General features: G+C 41.4%; 1 protein-coding gene across 1 annotated transcript in view; it reads left to right on the top strand.

Annotated features, from left to right (window-relative positions):
* PHEX (phosphate regulating endopeptidase X-linked) overlaps positions 1-23779 on the top strand; it is a 191186-nt gene that overhangs the window by 137083 nt on the left and 30324 nt on the right. The window contains exon 13 of the mRNA XM_059386182.1: positions 368-426. Within this exon, the coding sequence (XP_059242165.1) occupies positions 368-426 (59 nt within the window). The remainder of the gene's footprint in view (positions 1-367; positions 427-23779) is intronic.

The raw sequence follows: 23779 nt of genomic DNA, 5'->3' as shown, positions 1-23779 counted from the left end.
CTGAGCAGGTCTTACCGAACATCAGCTTGTTGCTCTTTCCATTTCTGGGGAAAGCCTCCTAGATTCTAGAATTTCTCCTGAAAGCTATTTCAGAAGCACCAGTGCTGATGTTTTCCATTACATTAGGAGGAGTGAATAACCAGGCATATGATCATATATTCTCATTGAGCCCTGTTCAATTCAGGACGACATTGTTCACTGCACAGAGCAATAACCCTAAACTGAGGTGAGAAGTTGCCCATACACCCCACTTCCCCAGTGTTCCCTGGTTGTTTGCTAATAAGTCCTGCCATGTTGTGTTCATTCTTGCTGCCCTTCTGCATGGATCATGGTGATTGCCTAGTGGTATTTGCTTCTCTTTCTACAGGTGGTTCACAAATCCAACAACCGTCAACGCCTTCTACAGTGCGTCCACCAACCAGATCCGTGAGTACCCAGCTTCTTGTCTCCTTGTTAACCTGGCACGGAGTGGAAGGAACCCTTCCCTCCCTATGATTTCTTTATTGCCCTCCCCACGTGCCAGATTTTCCCCTCTCCCTTCACCTTATTGAGTCAACAAACAAACAAAAGGCAATAAGTAAAACACAGTGCAGTTGGCCATGAAAAGGAGCAAGCTTCCACTTTCCTTTCAACAGGATCTTAATGATTTTGTCCAAACCATGTGTCTTTTTCTAGGATTTATGGGAAAAACAAGCGGTAGCTGGGCAGATGACAGAACCTGAGGGGATTAGCTATAAAGAAAAGCCGTAGGATGTAAAGTCTTAGCTTGCTTTTATTTACATGCGTTGAGTAGATAAAATTATAAACGCCATGATAAATTTAAAAAATAACTAAAGATCAGATTAAATAAAAAATGAGACAGCACCAAGTGTTGGCAGCAGGGACACATGTACTTACACGGGTGGAAAGGTAAATTGATTCGCCAGCTTTGCAGAGCCGTCCGTTGGCAATGCCTGGAGAAGGGCAAGGTGTCCATGCCTGTCTCCGGCCACCATTTGCACTCCTGGCGTGGGCCTCAGTGCTGTGTCTCTCAGTGTGGTCTTGGGACCAATGGCAATGGCATCGTGGGGGAATTTGTTAGAAATGCAAATTCTTGGGCCCCATCTTAAGTCTATTTAAAAAAAAAACAAACCCTGTGGGGCTCAGAAATCTGTTTTATTTAGGCTTCTAGGTGACTCTGCATAGTTTGAGAACTATTGCCAAGAGGTCTTCCCTGAGGAGGCCCATGTGAGAATGCTCATACCGGTGTCGTTCGTAATAGCAGAAAAAGGGGAGTGACCTCTGTGTCCCTCTGCAGGAACATGGCTCAAGTGTGGCATGTTCACCCAAAGGAATTCCAGGTATCAGTGAATAATGAAGAGCCTAGAGCAACCGGTATTAATGAGAATAAAGTTCATAAATATTGGTTGTATGGGGAAAAGGACAACTGGGGAAAATATATCGAGTATGATACCATATAAAAAAGTTGAAGAGCGTGCAAAAACACTTCTGTATATTGTCTGGAGGTATAGCCTTTTGAGTGAAAGTATGAAGACATTCCTGAGAGCGACAGACATTTGAGTTGAGGTTGGCAGTGACCTGTTGTTGTTGCTCAGGCCCTGGTGCTCTCTCCTCCCTCCTGCCTTTCTCCTGGTCTTCGTCTTTACTCCCTCGTGTGGTGATAACATCTAATCTCACACTTTTAATCTCAGTGCACTTTGTTGAATGTGGGGGATGGACCTTATAAAGACTTGCCGCCCTTGGCCACAGGGCCATCTCCTCCTCACTACGTACCCGCCATAGCCTCCTCACTGGTCTCCCTGCTTCCGTCTGTATTCCCCTTCAAGCTGTTCTAAATCGAATATTGCAGACATTTAAAGATGTCTCTCCTTTGCTCAGAACCGGTTATCAGCTTCCCTTTGCATTTAGAATAAAAGCCTAACTACCTGTAATGGCCCTCAAGCCTCTTACTGCTGTCTTATGTCACCTTGGTTCCTGCCACACTGGCCTCCCTCCTGTTTCTAGAACATGAGACTCTTCTCTCATAGCATTTACACAAGAGGCTGTCTGCTTTGGAAAATTCCCCAGGTGATCTGCATGGTTCATGCTCCCATTTCCTTTAAATCTTTGCTTGAATGCCACCTTCTCGGTGAGGGGCCCTGCCTGGCCTCTGTAGGTCCGCCCTGCTGGCCCTCATCCCAACAGGGCTCCCTGGCCAGACAGGACAGCTCTGGTGCTCTGAATGCCAACTCCCAGCAGGCACAGCTCGTTAGAGTCGCCCTTGTGTGGCCACTTTTGGGAATGGCAGTCTCTGAAGGACTGGTCTGAGAACATAATAAATAGAAGGAAACAAGCAGATGGTGGTAATTTTGGATTTCTATGTTAATTTGTATAATCAAATAAGTTGTTAAATATTTTGAATATTTTGAATGTCACTCCTTCCTATAGAAATACTGATTATTATGAAGACTTGCTTTCTTCTCCCTACAGTGTCATTGCCGTCTAATTGACAGTGTGTGTCTGTATATGTGCACCGTGATGATTTCATATAGCTCCAAACTGAGAACTGAGACCCATATGTTACATAGGAGCTAAAGATATTTGAGATTTTACTTTTTTAATTTTATATTATTTTATTTTATTTATTTTTTTTGGAGCGAGAATGAGTGGGGGAGGGAGGGGTAGAGGCAGAGGGAGAGAATCTTAAGCAGGTTCCATGCTTGGCATGGAGCCTGGAGCCTGATGTGGGGTTTGATCTCACAATCCTGAGATCATGACCTGAGCTGAGATCAAGAGTTGGACGCTTAACTGACTGAGCCACCCAGGTGCCCCAGGATATTTAAGATTTTAACTTTTAACTACTATTTATAATAATAATTATATATTAATTATAATAGTTGGAATAACCTATTATGCAATGTACAATTCTTTAGATTATCCTTTGCTCTAACCCCCCCTTTTTATTTTATTTGTTTATTTATTTTAAAGATTTTACTTATTTGAGAGTAAGAGAGCTTGAGCAGGGGGTGAGGGCAGAGTGGCAGCGAAAAGCAGACTCCCTGCTAAGTAGGGAGCCTAACGCGGGACTCAGTCCCAGGACCCTGAGATCATGACATGAGCCGAAGGCAGATGCTTAACCCACTGAGCCACCCAACTCCACCCCCGCCCCCGCCTTTTTATTTTGAGCTACTTCTAAACTTACTAAAAAGTTACAAAGCCAGAACACAGAGTTTCCGTTTATCTTTTAGTCAACCACCCAAATGTTAACATGTAACTATAGTGCAATGATCAGAACCAGAAAATTAACATTGCTGTAACACCATTAAACTGAAGGCCTTAGTGAAATGTCACTAGTTTTGCCAATTACGTTCTTTTTCTGTTTCAGAATCCTGTCAAGATCCCACATTGCCTTTAGTCATTATTTCTTCTTAGTCTCCTACAGAGTATAATAGTTCTTTAGTCTTTGTCTTTTAGGACTTTGAAACCTTTGAAGAATACTGGTCAGTTAGTTTGTGGAAGAGCCCTCAGTTTGTGTTTGTCTAGTGTTTTTACATGATCAGAGTGAAGCTAACGCATTTGGGGCACGAATGTCACAGAAGTGATGTTGTGTCATCCTTAGTGAGTCATATTATCGAGTTTATGCTATCTGTGCGTCTTCTTACTGTTGATGCGACATGACCCTCGATCACCTGGGGAAGGTGGATTCTGCTGGGTTACTCCACCATAAAGCTGCTGTTCCCCCTGATGAAGAGGTGGCAATATGTTGGGAACTATATCTCTGAGACTGCATGTATCCTCTTTCTCACCAATCTTTCCCTCACTGATTTTAGCATCCATTATTAAAACCTGTAAGCAACGAGTGTCCCTGCACTGTTCGCCTAATGGAAATTTCCATTTCTTCCCTTCCGCATTTGTATTGCTGTGAATTCTCTTTTAAGGAAGGGACTGTCCATTCACCCATGGGTATTTATTTTATTCTATGGGTTCTAATCCAATACTCTGAATCTCTGTGTCATTGCTCAAGAGTGTTCAGTTCTGGCCACGAGGAGCTCTCTGGGGTTGCTGCGAGGATCTTGCTTCACAGTGCTCCTCAACTTGCTTATTGATAATTGAAGCAGATGCCTTCCTAGCTCCTTGAGCTAGTGCGTTCTTTCTGTTTCTGGAGCAGGTGGATAAGTCCTTCTCTTAGCCTGGATCCCAGCTGCCCAGCTTTTCTGTTAGGAGCTTTCAGACTTGACTCAGAACATTTCTTCCAGATGGGGTCCAGAAACCAGCAGGAATCAGACTGGGTCCAGCGGAGAATAAAACCTGACCAGTCAGGGTTCATCTGGGTCCAGAAACTGCCCAAATTTGGACTAGATTATCCATTTTAAAAGATGTTTTATTATGTGATATTTGGTACATGCCAAAGAATATATGTAACATGTTAAAACATATAAATTATATTCCTATGAATCTCCCACCCAACCAAGAACTAGAACATTCCTGATCTCATTGCATCTGTCCATGCTTCTCCCCATCCCATTCATCTTGTTCACTGTAGAGGTAACTACTTTTCTGATATTCATGGTTATCATTTTCTTTTTTTAATGAAATTTAAGCCATTCGTTTATTTTTATAGCATGATAAAATAGTATCATACTGCATGAAGTGTCAAGCCGGTTTGCTTTTTTTAATCTACATGTTATTAAGATTCATCCATGTAGCATGTGGTAGTGGGGTTTTCATTTTCCCTGCTGTATAATATTTCATTGCATGACTGTATCTCAGATTGCTTACTTGTACTACAGACTTTATCTGTTGACAGACCAATGTGTTCCCCCACCCCAGGGTTTGGCGCTTGTAAACAGTGTCTCTATTGTGAACATTCTTGTTCATGTCCCCTGAGACGAGTGTTTAGGGTGTATACTAGGAATGAAATTACTGGCCTGTAAAGTGTGCAAATACTCAACTCTACCAGATAACACCAAATGGGTGGCAAAGAGAGTATTTCAAAGTCCAGAAGTGTTTTCATCAACTCTTGTTTTTACCACCTCTTGGCATTGGTAGACTTCATTTTCCCCAATCTAGCGGCATTGAGATAGATTGTTAACAGATTCTTCTCACGCTTATTTTCCAATGTCAGTGAATGCTTACGGCTGCTTTGGGGATTTAAGTATGCCTAATAATATTCTGCCTCTGGGATTCACTCCTGCTCAGCCTTTTTCTTGTCTGGAAGAGCTGATCCTATCACAGGTTTACTGAAGAAACAGTCCTTTCGGGGTAACCCATTGGTTTCTGGAAAGCTCAGGAACAGAGGGCTTTGAAATGAACAATTTGAAGCAGTGTTTTAATTAAGAGATTCAAGCTGTTTCTATTTTCCTAATGACCAGTGCTTGCTCTCATTGTAAATTACATTCCCAGGCAAGATGACAAGGAATCCTTTGGGTGACTTTCTCTCTCTCTCTCTTCTGATTTTCTGGACTACAAATTAAGACAGGTGGAGCTCCTTTTGAGACATTTCCCCACTGGGTTTGTTAGGACTCCCCCCACCACCCCTGCCCAAACCCCCAACTGTCTTCTTTTTCCTTCACTGAAGAAGTGAAAAATTAAGGTGATTTTCTGAAATGAACATCTTTATTGATTAGGAGCTGATTCTGACAGCATGTGGCCATCTGTTTAATTGGGTTTCACATCTAAGACGTAACTATACTTAGTAACATTATTTATGAGAATTTTATTCGGTCTCCGTTATCATTTTCTGATTTATGCCACTTAAGTCCACTTCTGCTCGCTATAGAGACTCAAGTAGAAAACACAAAAGCCTATAGGTTTTCGGTTTGTTCTGCTTTTGTTTGTTCTTTGTTTGCAAATTCCTGCCTTTGTCTGAAACCCTATGACTTGTGGCCATATTTCAGTGTTAGAATTTTGCAGCATGGGCATGCTTCTTATTTTTCTACCCTCGTCAAGCTGGGGAGCAGTGTCTTCAGACAGAGTGCCGTGTAACATAATAATGAGTACAGTCTGCTATAGGAGGAGTTACAGAGAAGAGCTGTCGCAGAATTTAATTATATTTGAACTGATATGGTGGTTAAAGAGGACAACCAGGAGGCTGGGTTAGTGTTGCCTGAACTTGGCCTTTCCTAACTTTGTGATACCTGCACAACTGGTCTTCCTGTTGGTATCTCCTATTACCCAGAAATTCCATCTTCATAAAATAAGTCCGTTGTTATGCCTATCAAAACACACGAACATTGACTGTTCATAGGAGCTTTATTCATAACAGCAAAAACCTGGAGAGAACCTCATATCCACAAGTAGAATTGGTAGATAAATCATGGTATATTCGTATAAGTGACTATTGCACAGCAATGAAGAACAAACCGCTCCATGCTGCAGTATGGGAGAAGGCCACTGCCTCAGTGCTCAGTGACACACTGCATGCTTCCGGCCATCTAAGGTTCAGGAGGAGGCAAAAGGATCTAAGTGATGGAATTGGAAACAATGGCTACCTTTGCTGGGGGTATTGACTGTGAGGGGCCACAGGGATCATTTTCCCAATATGGGAGGTGGTTGCACTGGGTATAAAGTCTCATCGTGTTCCACCATTAAAATTTGTGCCATTACTATGTGCATATCATACATCAACAATAACACTCTCTCACACACCCCCCCATAAAATGTTTTATAACAGCATATAACATGCATACACATTTTTGGGCTTGTAACAGTTTACGTTAGGCCAGGCATCCAGAGGAAGAGATCAGGGATTGTCAAACTTTTCCTGTAAAGGGCCAAATAGTAAATGTTTTTGGCTTTGCAGGCCATCCATTCTCTGCTGTCAGTTCTCACCTCTGCTGCTGCAACCATAGAGAGTTCATAAACAAATGGTCACGGCTGTGTTTTTAGTAAAACTACATGGGCTCTAGTTGGCCAACCCCTGGTAGAGAGCACTTCAAGTGGATGGGACCCAGGGAGACTTGAAGAGTACTCTGACGCAGCTTACACACTAATTCGGATCCAATCATGTCGTGGCACCAAGGGCAGTAGAGAGCACAGCTCATATTTGGCTTTCATTTCTGCTGACATGGACTGGTCTTTAGAATAAAGTTCATTTCATGTATTCAGTCTCAGTGTGTATCTATAAAATGCTTCATTTCAGTATTGGTTTTTCTCATCCTATGTCTTAAATCATATTAAAGAATTATTGCAAGCAAATAAAACCTTGGCTTGAAATAAGTACGGGCTGAGGGCTAAAACCAAAGATACTATTATTTTTGTTGTAATACACAAGGAATTTGGTTACCTGGGTTTAATCACAGATATTCTGCTCAAGAAGATAAGCCTTTGACCAGAGGCTGGGCTTACACTGGCATCAAACTACAGTGTTAATCCTGAAATCAAACATAGATTTGTTTTGCTGTTAAGGAAACGATTATATTTCAAACTGAGAGAATTTCTTATACTTTGTTGACTCTGCCTAAAACCATAAAGTAGAAGCCAAGTTAGCAAATACTCACCTGTAGCCTCTAGCAGAATTTAATGGAAGTAAAGCCTCGAATGCATTTGATACTCTGTTTGGGGACAATTTGGGAAGAGTCTTCTAATGGTTTTGGAGGTAAAAGGGAGGAAACTTAAGTGGTTAACTTATCCAAATTTCTCATTATCTAGAAGAGATTCTGACGCTCGTAGCAATGGTTAGGATTTTTTCCCACTTACTCACTTAGCATTTATGGATCTCCCATTGATTATTCTTGATGTTCACCCTGGTGTGTAGTGCCCTCCGACACTGAATAAAGCTGACCTCTGTAACTAGTAGGATACCGTGGAAATGATGGAGTATGACGTCCGAGGCTGGGTCACAAAAGACGTTGTTTTCTCTGCCTTGCTGTCTTGGATGGGTCACTCTGGGGGGAAGCCAGTAAGGATGACTTAAGGGCACTCAAGAAGCTGGCAGAGAGGTCTGCAGGCGAAGGGCCGGAAGCGTCCTGTCCATAACCATTAGCACGTGTGCACGCCGTCTGGGAAACAGATTCTCCAGTCTGGCCAAGCCTTCAGACGATGGCAGCCAAAGCTGGCATCTTGACAGAAACTTCCTGAGCAACCCTGAGACAGATCACCCATAGAAAATGTTTCTGAATTCTTGAGTTTCAGAAACGGTGGGATAGTAACTGCTTACTGTTTGGAGCTACTGTGTTTCGAAACACTTCTTTACACAGCAAGAGAAATAATAGAGACATTACGGCTTGCTAGATACTGAGTTTGTTGCTAGGTCTTATACTGTAATATATTATGCTAGTTACTGAGCGTGGGCTTTGATGTCGAATCCTGGCTTGGCCACTAGTAACTTGCAACCTCGAGCAAGTGCCTTAACATCTTTAAGCCTCAGTATAATGTTCTGTAAAGTAGAGGTAATAGTAGTAAGTGAAAGAGAGACTGGTTTTTAGCAGGTGTTCAATAAATTTTAGCTCTTAAGGTCCTTGCTTTCGAGGAGTTGAGAGAGACAAAGATGACCAGTTGTTTATACGGCACAGTGAGTGTGCAGCGGAAGGGCATTCAGTGTTTCATGGGAGCCACGGAGCAGGGGTAGCTGATCAGGGGTAGGGGGTGGGGGGAATCAAGAGCAGCTTCACAGTGATGGCCATGTTTGAGTTGCCAGTGAAAGGAAAAAGACATTTTCTAGGCCAATAAGGGAGCGTAGGCCCTGCAGGAAGAGGGGGCGACAAGAGGTTCTTCCTTTGTCTTAAAGCTTGTGGCATCCTTTGGAGAGAAAGAGTGAGGTCACTTAGACCAGTTAGGATTTTGGCAAGTGGTTTAAGAGAAGGATGGAGAGGCCTAAATTCAGGCAGTGACAGTGATTGGAGTAGGGAGTGGCTAAGTCAGATCCCGAAAGCTGGCTCCCAGGTAGGCATGCGGTGGGAATATGTGTGCCAGGTTTGTAACTTGTCCGGTGATGCCGCAAAGGACTCCCATAAAAATGGAGGTTCTCGGTGTTCTCTGCAGCTCCTCCTCACTAAGAGCTGTTCACAGGCCCAGCCTTGTGACCGTTACTTTAACATCTTCCCAGTAGCTCTGTGATCTTGGCCTGGTGGGCCCATTTTACAGAAGAGGAAGTTGAGGTTCGGAAGGCTAAAGTCACTTCCCACAAACCACACAGCGAGCAAATGGCAGAGTTGGGAGTCGTAGCCTCGCTTCTCTGATAGCATGCACCCCATGCTGTTCGTTGCTGCATTGGAAAAGTGGGAATTACATGAACTGAGACATGTGAGCCCACATGAAAAGGTGAAGAATGTAATGGTTGCTAGAGGATCTATCAGCATTATGTCATACCCTCACCCGTGTGGTGGGAAGATTGTTTCCATCTGGTATGGGAAGAAGATGCTACAAGATCTGGGGACACCCAGGAGGTGAGGGTCAGAAGGTCAGATGGCTCCCAGGTCCCGCCGATGTCAGATCCCAATGGGCTGGGGCCAGGAGCAGTAGTTTATTACTGCAGGCCCTTTAGCCAGGCCCACTGTCTCTGTGCAGACTTGGGTTTGGGCGGAGTGGAACAGGTGTTACCTGAGAGATCCCTTCAGCCACCTCAAAAAGAATGTTCCGATGTACTCTCCAAAAATGTTTCCCTTCATAAAATTTCCTATGAGATTTAAGAAATTTTGTTCAATGAGCTGAAGTTGTCATAAACAGACTTAGAATAGCTTGCACAATTGCCAGGTCATGCACTTAGGAGGTTGTGGGACGCCTGCCACAATTGCTTCAAGATGTTCTTGCCCTGGCCTAGTCAAGGACTCTGGAGTTCCTAATACAGTCCATTCCAAACTTCTAACCCTGCTCCATCCCTGGCTCTGAGGCCTATCCAAGGAGGCAGCGGAGAAGGACATTCTAGGTACTGCCCCTAGAGGACAAAGGTACCCTCAGCCGGGAAGCCCTGCAGTCAGTCGCATTGGCCTTCCCTTTGCTGTGGCGACTCCCAGGGCCAGTGCCTGGGGGGAGACACATTTGCCACCTGCAGGGAACTTCTGAAAACATACTCGTGGGGCAGGACAGATGCGGCTTCCAGACACAGGACTGTACAGCATTGCTGCAGGGCTGGTGGCAGGAAGCGTGGCATGGTTTTGGGTGCAGTCTAATGAACGAGGCAGAGTGCGAGTGGGACACTCCGTGGGGGTGACCCGGATGTGAGCCAGAGTGAGGCGAGCATCAGGAAGCTGGCGCAAAGCTGTGGTGGTGGGAGATGGGAAGTCAGGGCGAAAGCTCACTCGTTTATCTTGGTGGTCACAATCTCACTTGTGCCCCTTGAAAGAATCCGTAGTCTTCCACCCTCATTACAAAAGTAGTTAATATTTATTATAGAAAATCTAGAAAGTGTTAAGCTAAACTGAAAAAAGTTTTTTTCCAGCAAAAATACTCTTTAAGTTTTGATTCTAATTTCAGTTAGTTAACATACAGTATTATGTTAGTTTCAAGCGTACAAAATAGTGATCGGACACTTCTGTACCTCACCCGGTGCTCATCAGGACAAGGGCCCTCCTCAATCCCCTTCACCTGTTTCACCCACCCCCCCCTAACCAGCAGTGTGTTCTCTAGCATTAAGAGTCTGTTTCTTGGCTTTTCTCTCTCTCTTTTGTTTTTCCCCCACTTTGTTTTGTTTCTTGAATTCCACATAGGAGTGAAATCATATGGTATTTGTCTTTCTCTGACTGACTCATTTTGTTTAGCATTATAGACTCTGGCTCTATCCATGTCATTGCAAGTGGCAAGATTTTGTTCCTTTTTATGGCTGAGTAATATTCCACTGCAGGCACATGTGTGCATGCGTGCACATGTACACACACACACACACCCCTCTTGTTTATCATTTCATCAGTCAGTGGACATTTGGGCTGTTCCCATAATTTGGCTATGGTAGGTAATGCTGCTATAAACATTGGGGTGCATGTACCCCTTCAAATCAGTATTTTTGAATCCTTTGGATAAATACCCAATAGTGCAATTGCTGAGTCATAGGGTAGTTCTATTTCTAACTTTTTAAAAGATTTTATTTACTTATTTGACAGAGATCACAAGTAGGCAGAGCAGCAGGCAGAGGGAGAGGGGGAAGCAGACTCCCTGCTAAGCAGGGAGCCTGATGCGGGGCTCGATCCCAGGACCCTGAGATCATGACCTGGGCTGAAGGCAGCGGCTTAACCCACTGAGCCACCCAGGCGCCCCTATTTTTAACTTTTTGAGGACCCTCCATACTGTCTTCCACAGAGGCTGCACCAGTCTGCATTTCCACCAACAGTACAAGAGGGTTCCTTTTTCTCCACATCCTCACCAACACCCGTTGTTTCTTGTCCTTTTAATTTTAGCCATTCTAACAGGTGTGAGCTGATATCTCATTGTGGTTTTGATTTGCATTTCCCTGATGATTAGTGATGTTAAGCATTTTTTCATGTATCAATTGGCCATCTATATGTCCTCTTTGGAGAAATGTCTCTTCATGTATTCTGCCCATTTTTTAAAAAGATTTTATTTATTTTGCCCATTTTTTAATCGAATGATTTGTTTTTTGGGGGTGTTGAGTTGTATAAAGTTCTTTGTAGATTTTGTTTATTAATCCTTTGTCAGATATGTCATTTGCAAATATCTTCTCTCCTATTCCACAGGTTGTCTTTTAGCTTTGTTGATTGTTTTCTTTCCTGTGCAGAAGCTTTTTATTTTGATGTCCCAGTGTTTTATTTTTGCTTTGATATCATTTGCCTTAGGAAACATATCTAGAAAGAAGCTGCTACAGCTGATGTCAAAGAGGTTACTGCCTGTGTTTTCTTCTAGGATTTTTAAAAAGGATTTTATTTATTTATTTGGCAGAGAGAAAGAGAGAGATCACAAGCAGGCAGAGAGGCAGGCAGAAGGAGAGGGGGAAGCAGGCTCTCTGCTGAGCAGAGAGCCCGCTGTGGGGCTTGATCCCAAGACCTCCTGAGATCATGACCTGGGCCGAAGGCAGAGGCATAACCCACTGAGCCACCCAGGCACTCCTCTTCTAGGATTTTTATGGTTACAGGTCTCACCTTAAAAGTCTTTCATTCATTTTGAATTTATTTTTGTGTGTGACATAAGAAAGTGGTCCAGTTTCTTTCTTCTGCATGTTGCTGTCTAGTTTTCCCAATACCATTTGTTGAACAGATTGCCCTTTATCCATTGGATATTCTTTCCTGTTTTGTTAAGGATTAATTATGATATAGTTGTGGATTTATTCCTGGATTTTTCTATTCTGTTCCACTGATCTACATTTCTTTTTTTTTAAGATTTTATTTATTTATTTGACAGAGAGAGATCACAAGTAGACAGAGAGGCAGGCAGAGAGAGAGAGAGGGAAGCAGGCTCCCTGCTGAGCTGAGAGCCCGATGCGGGACTCGATCCCAGGACCCTGAGATCATGACCTGAGCCGAAGGCAGTGGCTTAACTCACTGAGCCACCCAGGCGCCCCTACATTTCTATTTTTGTGCCAGTATACTGTTTTGATGGCTACAGCTTTGTAATATCACTTGAGGTCTGGAATTGTGTGTGATGTCTCTAGTTTTGTTTTTCTTTTTCAAGATTGTGGCTATTTAGGGTCTTTTGTGGTTTCATACAAACATTAGGATTGTTGGTTCTACCTCTGTGAAAAATGTTGGTGGTATTTTATTAGGGGTGTCATTAAATATATAGATTGCTTTGGGTAGTATGGACATTTTAACAATATTTGTTCTTCTGTTCCATGAGTGTGGAATGTCTCTATATCATCTTCAGTTTCTTTCATCAGCATTTTATAGTTTTCAGGTTACAAGTCTTTCACCTCTTTGGTTAGGTTTATTCCTAGGTATCTTACTATTTTGGGTGCAATTGTAAATGGGATTGCTTTCTTAATTTCTCTTTCACTGGTTCATTATTGGCATAGTGAAATGCAACATATTTCTTTTTTTTAAAGATTTTATTTGTTTATTTGACAGACAGAGATCACAAGTAGGCAGAGAGGCAGGCAGAGAGAGAGAGAGGAAAGCAGGCTCCCCTGAGCAGAGAGCCCGATGTGGAACTCGATCCCAGGACCCTGGGACCATGCCCTGAGCCGAAGGCAGCAGCTTAACCCACTGAGACCCCAGGCGCCCCGTGACAGATTTCTATACATTGATTTTGTATTCTGTCACTTTACCAAATTCATTTATCAGTTCTGTTAGTTTTTTGGTGGAATATTTTGGATTTTCTATGTAGAGTATCATGTCTTCTGCAAACAGTTTAAGTTTTACTTGTCCTTACCAATTTGGATGCCGTTTATTTCTTTTTGTTGTCTGATTGCTGTGGCTGGGATAGGACTTCTAGTACTATGTCAAAAGAAGTGGTAAGAGTAGACATCCTTGACTTATTGCTGATCTTCAGCAAGAAGTTCTCAGTTCCTTACCATTGAGGATGATGTTGGCTGTGGGTTTTTCATAGATGGCTTTTATTATGTTGACATATGTTCTTTTTAAATCTACTTTTGTTGATGATTTTTATCGTGAATGCTTTTTCTGTGCCTACCGAAATGATTTTATGCTTATCCTTTCTCTTATTGATGTGATATATCATGTCGATTGATTTGCAAATGTTGAAACACCCTTAAGACCCAGAAATAAGTCCCACTTGATCATGATGAATGATTTTTTAAGTTTACTGTTGAACAGTTTGCTAGTATTTTATTGAGGATTTTTAAATCTGCGTTCATCAGGGATATTACCCTATAGTTTTCTTTTTTAGTGGCACCTTTATCTGGTTTTGGTATCAGGATAATGCTGGCCTCATAGAATGAATTTGGAAGTTTTCGTTCCTTTTTTGTTTTTTGGAATAGTTTGAGAAGAATAGTAGATTCTTCTTTAAATGTTTGGTAGAATTTGCCTGTGAAGGCATCTGGTCCCTAACGTTAGTTTGTTGGGAGTTTTGTTTTGTTTTTCACTCAGTTTCTTTGCAGTTATCTATCTGTTCAAGTTTTCTATTTCTTCCTGTTTCAGTTTTGGTAGTTTATGTTTCTAGGAATTTATCCATTTCTTCTAGGTTGTCCAACTTGTTGGCACTTATCTTTTCATAATACTCTCTAATGATTGTTTGTATATCTCTGGTGTTGTTATTTCTCCTCTCTCATTTGTGATTTTATTTATTCGAGTCCTTTCCCTTTTTTTCTTAATAAGTCTGGCGAGAGATTTATCAACATTTTTGATCTTTTTCAAAGAACAAGCTACTGGTTTCATTGATCTGTTTTTTGTTTTTTGGGGTTTGTTTGTTTGTTTTTTACTTTCTGTATCATTTATTTCTGCTCTCGTCTCTATTTCCCTCCTTCTGCTGGTTTTAGGTCTTGTTTGTTCTCCTTTTTCTATCTCCTTTAGCTTGTTTATTTGAGATTTTCCTTGCTTCTCGAGGTAGACCTATATTGCTGTTTCTTACCTTTTAGGACTTCTTTTGCTACATTCCAAATGTTTTGGACTGTTGCGTTTTCATGTTCACTTGCTTCCATGTATTTTTTTTTTATTTCTTCTTTTATTTCCTGGTTGACCCATTCATTCTTTAGTAGCATGTTGTTTAACCTCCATGTATTTGTGGCCTTTCTAGATTTTTTCCTTGTGGTTGATTTCTAGTTTCATACTGTTGTGGTCAGAAAAGACACATGATATGACTTGGATCTTCTTAAATTTGTTGGGGCTAGTTTTGTAGGGTAATATGTGATCTGTTCTGGAGAATGTTCTGTGTACACTTGAAAAGAATGTGTATTTTGCTGTTTTAGCGTGGAACGTTCTGAATGTATCTGTTAAGTCCATCTGGTCCAGTGCGTCATTCAAAGCCATTGTTTTCTTGTGAGTTTTGTTTAAATGATTTGTCTACTGATGTAACTGGGGAGTTAAATTCCCCTACTATTATTGTATTATTATTGATGGGTTCCTTTACACTTTTTATTAACTGTTTTATGTATTTAGGTGCTCCTGTGTTGGGTGCATATTTACAATAGTTATATCTTCTTGTTGGGTTGTCCTCTTTATTATTATGTAACGCTCTTCTTTGTCTTTTGTTACAGTCTTGGTTTTAAAGTCTGTTCTGTCCAATATAAGTATTGCTCCGCTTGCTTTCTTTTGACATCCATTTGTATGATGGATGTTTCCACATCCCCTCACTTTCGATTTTCAGGTGTCTTTAGGTCTAAAATGAGTCTCTTGTAGGCAGCATATAGATGAGAGGGGTCTTGTATTTTTTTAATTCATTCTGACACCCTATGCCTTGTGATTGGAGCATTTAGTCCATTTATATTCAAAATGATTATCGGTAGAATGTATTTACTACCATTTTATTCCTTGTTTTGTGGTTGTTTCTGAAGATTTTCTCTGATCCTTTCTTGTCTTTCTTTTATGTTTTTAAGCTAAAAAATATTAAAGTTTTGCCCTTATTTAAAGATTTTTTGAACACCTCTCAAACTTATGTTTATCTACACATTTAAAATGGAAACTAGGGGTGCCTGAGCAGCGCAGTTGGTAAATGTCCGACTCTTGGTTTCAGCTGAGGTCATGATCTCAGAGTCATGAGATCAAGCCCTGTGTTGGGCTCCATGCTCGGCGTGGAGTCTGCTGAGGGTCTCTCTCCTTCTTCCCTTCCTGCTCGTACTCTTTCTCTGTCTGTGAAGTAAATAAATATTTTTAAAAAATTAAAACTAAATATGGACTCATCCAATAATGCTGCCCCCCAAACATTGTAACATGAATATTGTTTCCATTTATAACATATAATCCTAAGTTATCATGTATAGTATTCTACCAAATAAAAACACATTGATTTCTTTAGTTAATTTCTTTTTTTGAAAAAGATTATTTATTTACTTATTTGACAGAGAGGGACACAGTGAGAGAGAGAACACAAGCAAGGGTATTGGGAAAGCGAGAAGCAGGCTTCTCGCCAAGCAGGGAGGCTGATCCGGGGCTCGATCCCAAGACCCTGGGATCATGACCTGAGCTGAAGGCAGATGCCTAATGACTGAGCCACCCAGATGCCCCTCTTCAGTTGATTTCCTACCAATAGATGCTTAGGCTGTTTGCTTTTCTGTTAAAAAGAAAAAAAAAAACAAACTCTGTGGTAGGTTTTGTGTCTATGTTTTTATGCAAATATGAGTATATTTCTTTAGAGTAAATTCCTAGATGTGGAGGAATTGCTAAGTCTAATGGTATGTCCCTTTTAGGGTTTTTTTTTTAAATACATCTTATGCAACTTCTCTTGAGAAAAGCTGTACCAGTTCACATTTCCATTAACAACAGATGAGATGGTTTTCTTTTCTTGAGTTAAGCATTGTACAGATGCTGTTGGAGGAGATGAAAGAGATTTTTGTTGTTGTTGAATTGACATAAGAGAAAATATTAGTCATATTTTGATTCTTAAGACCATTATCTCAAACCCAGATATGGCTCAGGGAACTCAGACAGGTGTTTGCTGAATATCTATTATAATCCCAGGCCTGGGCTAAACATCACAGCCTTTGGTGTCAGTTTTGAATACCTAGTACAGCAGTTGTGTGTATGAAACAACCTGTTGGCATAATAGTAGAATAGGAGATACTGAGCTTTATAGCGGGAGGTAATTTGTGTTTTCTCTGCCAGATGGTGAACTGTAGCAGTGGTTCTTAAAAGCGTTGTCCCTGGATCATCTGTGTCAGCATCACTTGGGATAAATGAACATTACCTGGTCCCACCCCTAAGCTGTGGAATCAAACACTGGGTATAGGCCCAGCAATTTATATTTTAAGAAGATTTTAACCATCAAATGTCTGCTAGCTGCTGAAGTTTGAGAACCCCTGAGGTATAAAAATGCAGCAAATTCAAAAGAGGTCAACTTGGTTGGGTAAAGGTAGGGGACTAACTTGTCTTGGTTGCCTGGGATTGTCCTAATTTTAACACTGAAAATTCTGTATCTCAGGAGCTTCCTCAGACTTGGGCAAATAGGTGGTTCATCACACTGGTAAAAGAGAGGAGGTTCTCTTTGTTGCAGCCTGAAGGTGGTTATGGCAGAAAAAGAACAGAAAGGCCAGAAGAGGAAGTTTCAAGATGGAGGGCAGATTTTAGAAGCTGTTTTCTGCTTGTCAGTTCTAGGCTGATAGATACAGTGGCAGGAGGTTACCTGTAGGAAGCCAGCAGATGGCTAAGGCATCTTGCTGAATCCCTTGACATGAGTCACAGCTGTTAGTATTGGATACTTTCTGGAAGGGGGAAGGTTGGCATTCACCAAACTACGGCAAGATGCCAAATTGAAAAAAAAAAAAAAAGAGCCACTATTAATCTTAGCAGTGATGACAATGAAATTCTTTACAGCAGAAAATATAACCAGAAGTGCTTTGTAATTACAGCAATTTCCATGTCCCAACTGATGGTCTTCTAGATTCTGAAAGAATGCTATCCAGCTTACCTGATTATGAGAACGAAGCCTAAAGGAGACGTAACGTTCATTCCCGCTTAGTGTGAGCATTCATTCTGGATTTTCCAAAGCAGTTGAAATTAAAACTGGTTTTGTCCTTGTATAGTGATAATTTGTTAACCATGTAAAGTTTCAGTTTTTAAAGTATATCTGCAAAATTATAAGAAAAATATCTGATTGGATGTTACACAGTCTTGAGAAGCGGTGAGGAGAGGAGAATGAGACGGGAGGGCTGGTTTAAACCCATGAGTTCAGTATAAGCAGTGACTTATTTTTCCTAACCCGAGAGTTCTGAATTTCTTGGCATAATGGAATCACCTGAGGCGCTTTTAAAACATACATACATTCAAGGCTCCATCCCAGAGATTTTGGCTTGGTAGGTCTGGGCAGGGCCTTTGACGTGGGTCTACTTTTTCAAAGCTTCCCAAGGGATTCTGAGGTACAGTTGGGATTGAGAATCTTTACCCTGACCTAAACCAGTAGGTCTCAACTAGCATGCACCAGAATAACCTGGGGCACCTGCTGAAAACTCTGCACCCCACCCCCCCCAGAGTTCCTGACTTAGCAGGTCTGGTGTGGCGCCCAATAATTTGTGTCTCTAACAAGCATCCAGGTGATGTTGATGCTGCTGGGCCATGACCACATACCAAGTGTCATTCTCTTAAACCATTTCTACCTCAAACCTCAACTGATGTCACTGATCATATATTTAGTCATTAGTGTAGACATGTGTATAGCTCCCTCTCTCCCAAAACACCTCTATGCGTCTTTACTGAATTTAAAACAAATGTCACTGAAAACATACACTTTAGAGAGCTTTGGTATCGGTTCACCTTTTTAGATATTACAATACAGAATTTTTTTGTTACATCTCTTTTCCTTTACTAGATAGTAGGTTCTTTGAGGACATTTGTATGTTCACAGCTTCCCTGTGTGGCTTGGAACATCACAGGTGCTTCGTAAATGTCAGCGACCAATGATTATGTGTACAAGTAGCATCATCATAAGCAAACTCAGCTCTTCCTGGTAGTTTTTATAATGGCATTTTAATTATATTAACATTTCCAAAAATTGGGTCCTAAAATACATTCATTTAGTGAGCTGTAGAACTAGGAGCTATTATTGCGTAGGACAAGTAAAATAATCAAGCCAGCAGAAGTCACTACAAGTGAATCTCACCAAGAAGTATAATAATGTTGCTAAGATGATACATCAGCAGTAAGTCCCGAAATGTAGATTGATACAAGGATTAGCTCAGTAATGCAAGTATATACTTAAGACTTTTGAAAATAACAGTCATAACATGCACTAGAATAAAGCCATGTTAATACATTAGTGAATCCATGCGCAAGACTAAACATCCTGTTATTTGACAAAATTAATAATACATTGCATTGATACAGTCAGCCCCTTAGCAAAAATACCACAAACACCCATAGTGAAAAGAAAACAGACACAGGTACACACTCAGTGGAAAATCCAAGTACATCTCCGGAGAAAGCAGCTATAGCAAATATGAAAATGAATTGAATAATAAAGAGGTCAGTATGTACTTTGGCTTGCACATTCTCTGGCCCATTGGATTTTTCTTTAGAATCCTGTACTCCCCCCCCCCACACACCCCTGCCCATCCGCATCACCTTCTTTTGAACTGAACCTTTATCATTTGGCCCTGGATGTGCCTCCTCTGCCCTAGAGGCTGCTGGAGGGATCCTAACTGAACAAATTAACTAATGCTAGTTTCTTTAAAGAAGTCAAAAGATAGATTGAATTTAAGAATGAACTGCTCCCAATTTAGTTGAGTCTGAGTTGTCTTCCATTGTGTTAGTATATTTACAAAAGTTTGCTGTAGAAAAAGGGAAGAAGCTGATAATCCAGTCTGGGTTTTAACGCCTGGCAAGTAAAAGTTGGAGGCCTCCCATTTTGTTAAATCTGACCAAACATGGAAACAACAGGAAAAGATGGTTGAATCTGAGCACAGTTTTCTTAAAAGAATCACCATTTTTAAGTGTCAATATAAAGAAAAAAAATCCCTCAGGCTTCCACATAACATAATACCTTGGAAAGTCACACTTTCAAAATATTGCTGTATGATAACTTTACTGTATTATAGGCTTTTATGGGTATGAAATTTAATGTGGCAGTTACATGAAAGCATGCAAAGGATGTAGGGAAAAGAGAATATAGTCATCCAGTACTGTTGGGACCAAAGGACTCTGATCTAAACCAGCATTTTGTTTGATTTCTCTTTTCAGCACATGTCACAACCATAGAAAGGGAGCATACCCTACTTTATTCCTTGGCCATAGGGGGGCTAAGAGTACACAGGGGTGATGGAACTTTCAGGGAGCTGGACAGGGCTTTTCATCTTGTTAAAATCTGCATTTTGAAATGAGAGTCTATTTGGGGAAAAAGTGCCAACCTCAGAACTATACTAGTTCTGCTATAAATGCAAGAGAATGGAATCAACCAAGTCCTTAATCTAGAAGGAAAAACAACTTGAATAATGGAACATATCTCTGTTCTGGTATTGCATATGGAAAGTTCAGGAAGTAGCACATTGATGATACCAATAGTACCATGTAATGTTTTCCACTTTGGCTAATGATATATACTCATAATCATAGGTAATGCTTAACCCCGATTATACCTTCAAGTTTCACACGGTGCAGATTCCATTCACTCAACAGATATTTACTGAGTGCTTATCACATGCCAGCTCATGTTCTGGCTCTACAGATAATGCAGTGAAAGCGTAGTGAAAATAAAAATCCCTTTTGTTATGGAGCTTACTTTCTAGTTGGGAGAAAGACAGTAATTTATACAAAGGAAACGCAATGTAGAGTGTTATAGATGATGGCATTATGGTGAAACATAAAGAAAGAAAGGGGTAGGATAACACCCCTTTCCTTTAAAAAGCACTAGGGAAGGCCTGAATGAGAAGTTGACATTTGAATGAATATCTGAAGCAAGCTCTTCAGATAGTAGTGGAAAGAAAGCTCCAGCATTGGGAAAGAGGAGTGGAGAGAAGGGAAATTAGTGATTTTGTTCATGACTCTTCATACAGCATGAATTTGCTATCCCTGAGTACGTATGTATTTTTGCTTTCTTGCATCTGAGCTATGGGATTATGGACTCATTTTGTTTTCCTCTCCTCATTTGTCTATACTAAAGAACCTAACCGGTGGGATTTTCCTGTAACAAAATAGATACTGAAACTGAAATGTGCTGAGGCATTTAAGTTTCCTTGGAAAGCTGTTGCTACAGTTAAGATGTAACTCTGTGAGTTCAAAGGCCAGAAAGTTGAACCTGCCTGAGTTAATTGCACAGTGAATATGGTTGGTTCTTTGGCAGTCATGTCTGTCCTAAACAAAAGCCCTCAAGGTTAGTCCGTTATTCACTGGTGTGGGAGTTGTAGGGAAACTCCAGCAAAAAAGGAAGGTTTGACTCTAGTAGAAAGCCAAAAGCAGGCCTTAGTAGTGTTGCTGGGTGCAGATCTGAGAAAGAGAAATTTTTAGTAACAAACAATGAGGTTATTACAACATATAGATAATATTTTCCTTTGTCAGAATTTTAGTCTTTTGACTTACATACCAACAACTTGTATTTTTGCTTGAAATGGGAATGGAATTTGCTGGTGTTGACAAATGTCAGAGGAAAATGCTATTATGTAAGCTTAGTGAACTGTTAAGTTTTTGTATAACCTTTAGAAGAATTTTCTACAATGTGTACACATGTCTATAAGAGTTAATTTTCATTACACAAGTTGATTACCTGTGACTGGTTAAAATTTACAATATTACATCTGTGTCCCAAATCCCTTTAACCAGTCATCACCTTCTAGTCCCCCTTAGCTCCAGGAAGCAGTCCCTATGATCCTTTTGATATGTATTTTACAGACCTTTTCTGTGCATTTGCATTCATGTACTACGTGGATATGGTACTTATTTTAAAAATAGAAATGGTATTTATATATCTATATCTGTGCTTTGCTTTATTTTAACAACATGTCTTGGGAGATTTTTTTCTGTGCTGGAACATTGAGACCTACCTCTTACTTTTCGTTTGCTGCAGAGCAGTCCATAGTACAGTTATGCCATAATTAAGTCATTTTTTCCTGTTGGATATCTGGCTTGCGGCACACTTTTCTCAATTACAGCGATGCAGCAATGAACATATTTAGCCATGACTCCACAGTACACATGAACCAGTGATTGGGCAGCAGCTCTTGAAGTGTGGCTCCTAGATCAGCAGCTTCAGCATCACAAGGGAACTTGTTAAAGGCGCAAATTCTTAGCCTCTTCTCTAGACTTACTAACTCAGAAACTCTGAGAGTGGGGCTCATCAGTCTGTTGCATTAAGCCCTGTAGGTCATTCTGATGCCTGATAAAATTTGAGGGCCACTGGCAGGAATGTATATGTATCCATACACACATAGATGCCCACATGTACCTACACAGTGAGCTCTGCTATAACGCGACACACAAGTTCCTAAATATCACTACGTTATGCAGAATTGTGCAATAAAAGCCACAGGTTTATGAGAAAAATGGAGTTAGGAACACAACAGTCAAAAACATGATCAATGATGCATGAAAACAAAAGCCGGGAGCCTAATAAAAATGATAGTACAGGGGCGCCTGGGTGGCCCAGTTGGTTAAGCCTCCTACTCTTGATTTCAGCTCAGGTCCTGATCTCAGGGCCCTGAGATTGAGCCGCACAGCAGGCGCTGGGCTCAGCAGGAAGTCTGCATCTCTCCCTCTGTCCCTCCCCCCGCTTGCACCATCGTCCGCGCATGCTTGCGTCTCCCTCTCTCTCTCTCTCTCTCCAAAAGTAGATCTTGAAAAAAACGATAGCACAGTCTTACAGGTGTTAAATGAGTAAATACATGAATACTACAGTAAATATGGCATTTTCCCCTGGAAAGACTTGAAGTTGGCCTGTGGAAGTGGGTGCTGGAGGAGCTCGTGAGTTAGTGTGTCACCGTTGAAGGAGGGTGAGCTGAAGTTGGAAGGACGTTTGAGCACCAGGCGGGGGTGGCTGGGGCTTCTCACACACGCGGTGAGCTGAGGTGACTAAGTGGCCCGCGTTGGGATGTGTGAGTTCTGTGTATTCCTGTGTGGCTCAGTTCATTTGGTGCATTTCTTGCTTTCATCTAGCATTTCTGGAGGACAAAATCACACATAAGCAAATGTGAAATTGGGAGTTAGGCCCCAGTTTTTTCCCCAGTGTATCAGTCACCTTTGAGCAAATTTGCCTCTTCCAGGAAAGCGTTACAGCAGACCTGACGCAATGTACCTATGCATATGTTTATACATATGCTTTGCAGAAAAGGACCACATACACGACTGAATGCAGCTTTTTTGCTTAATATTTTTTTCCACTCAATATCTTTTGGGTTTTTTTTTTCTGTGTCAGCTCATAGTTATTTATTTTATAGAAGTGGCATTTAAAGCATTAAGAGGGGGTGCCTGGGTGGCTCAGTGGGTTGAGCCTCTGCCTTTGGCTCAGGTGATGATCTCAGAGTTCTGGGATTGGGTCCTGCATCGGCTCTCTGCTCAGCGGGGAGCCTGCTTCCTCCCTCTCTCTGCCTGCCGCTCTGTCTACTTGTGATCTCTGTCTGTCAAATAAATAAATGAAATCTTTAAATAAAAAAAGCATTAAGAGATGACTAAATTGGGGCGCCTGGGTGGCTCAGTGGGTTAGGCCGCTGCCTTCGGCTCAGGTCATGATCTCAGGGTCCTGGGATCGAGTCCCGCATCGGGCTCTCTGCTCAGCGGGGAGCCTGCTTCCTCTTCTCTCTCTCTCTGTCTGCCTCTCTGCCTACTTGTGATCTCTCTCTGTCAAATAAATAAATAAAATCTTAAAAAAAAAGAGAGATGACTAAATTGCTCATAAAAATGCTTGCAACAGTTTACGCTCACACCAGCATCCTTCCTACATCCTGGCCAGTATTACCCATTACCAACTGACTAATTTTTGCCAGTCTAATAGTTACATTTTTTTCCTTCCTCTCCCTCCCTCTCTCTTCTCATGTGGATATCTCCATGTTTGCAGGCATCATGTGTCTGTATGTAATATGGATGCAAGCACATGGATGTGTGTACATACATACATTTACATTATGAGGATGCCTCCCATAAATATACTAATAGGAAAAGGAGCTTTAAGAAAAAGGCTTTAAAACTGTGAAACTTGGGCTACCTGGTGGGTCAGTGGGTTAAAGCCTCTGCCTTGGGCTCAGGTCATGATCCCAGGGTCCTGGGATCGAGCCCCATATGGGGCTCTCTCCTCAGTGGGGAGCCTGCTTCTCCCCTCTCTCTTCCTGCCTCTGCCTTCGTGTGATCTCTGTCTGTCAAATGAATAAATAAAATCTTTAAAAAAAAAG

The sequence above is a fragment of the Mustela nigripes genome, chromosome X, assembly GCF_022355385.1.
Source record: "Mustela nigripes isolate SB6536 chromosome X, MUSNIG.SB6536, whole genome shotgun sequence".
In the NCBI taxonomy this organism is placed as follows: Eukaryota; Metazoa; Chordata; class Mammalia; order Carnivora; family Mustelidae; genus Mustela; species Mustela nigripes.
This window is presented reverse-complemented; position numbering and strand designations above follow the sequence as displayed.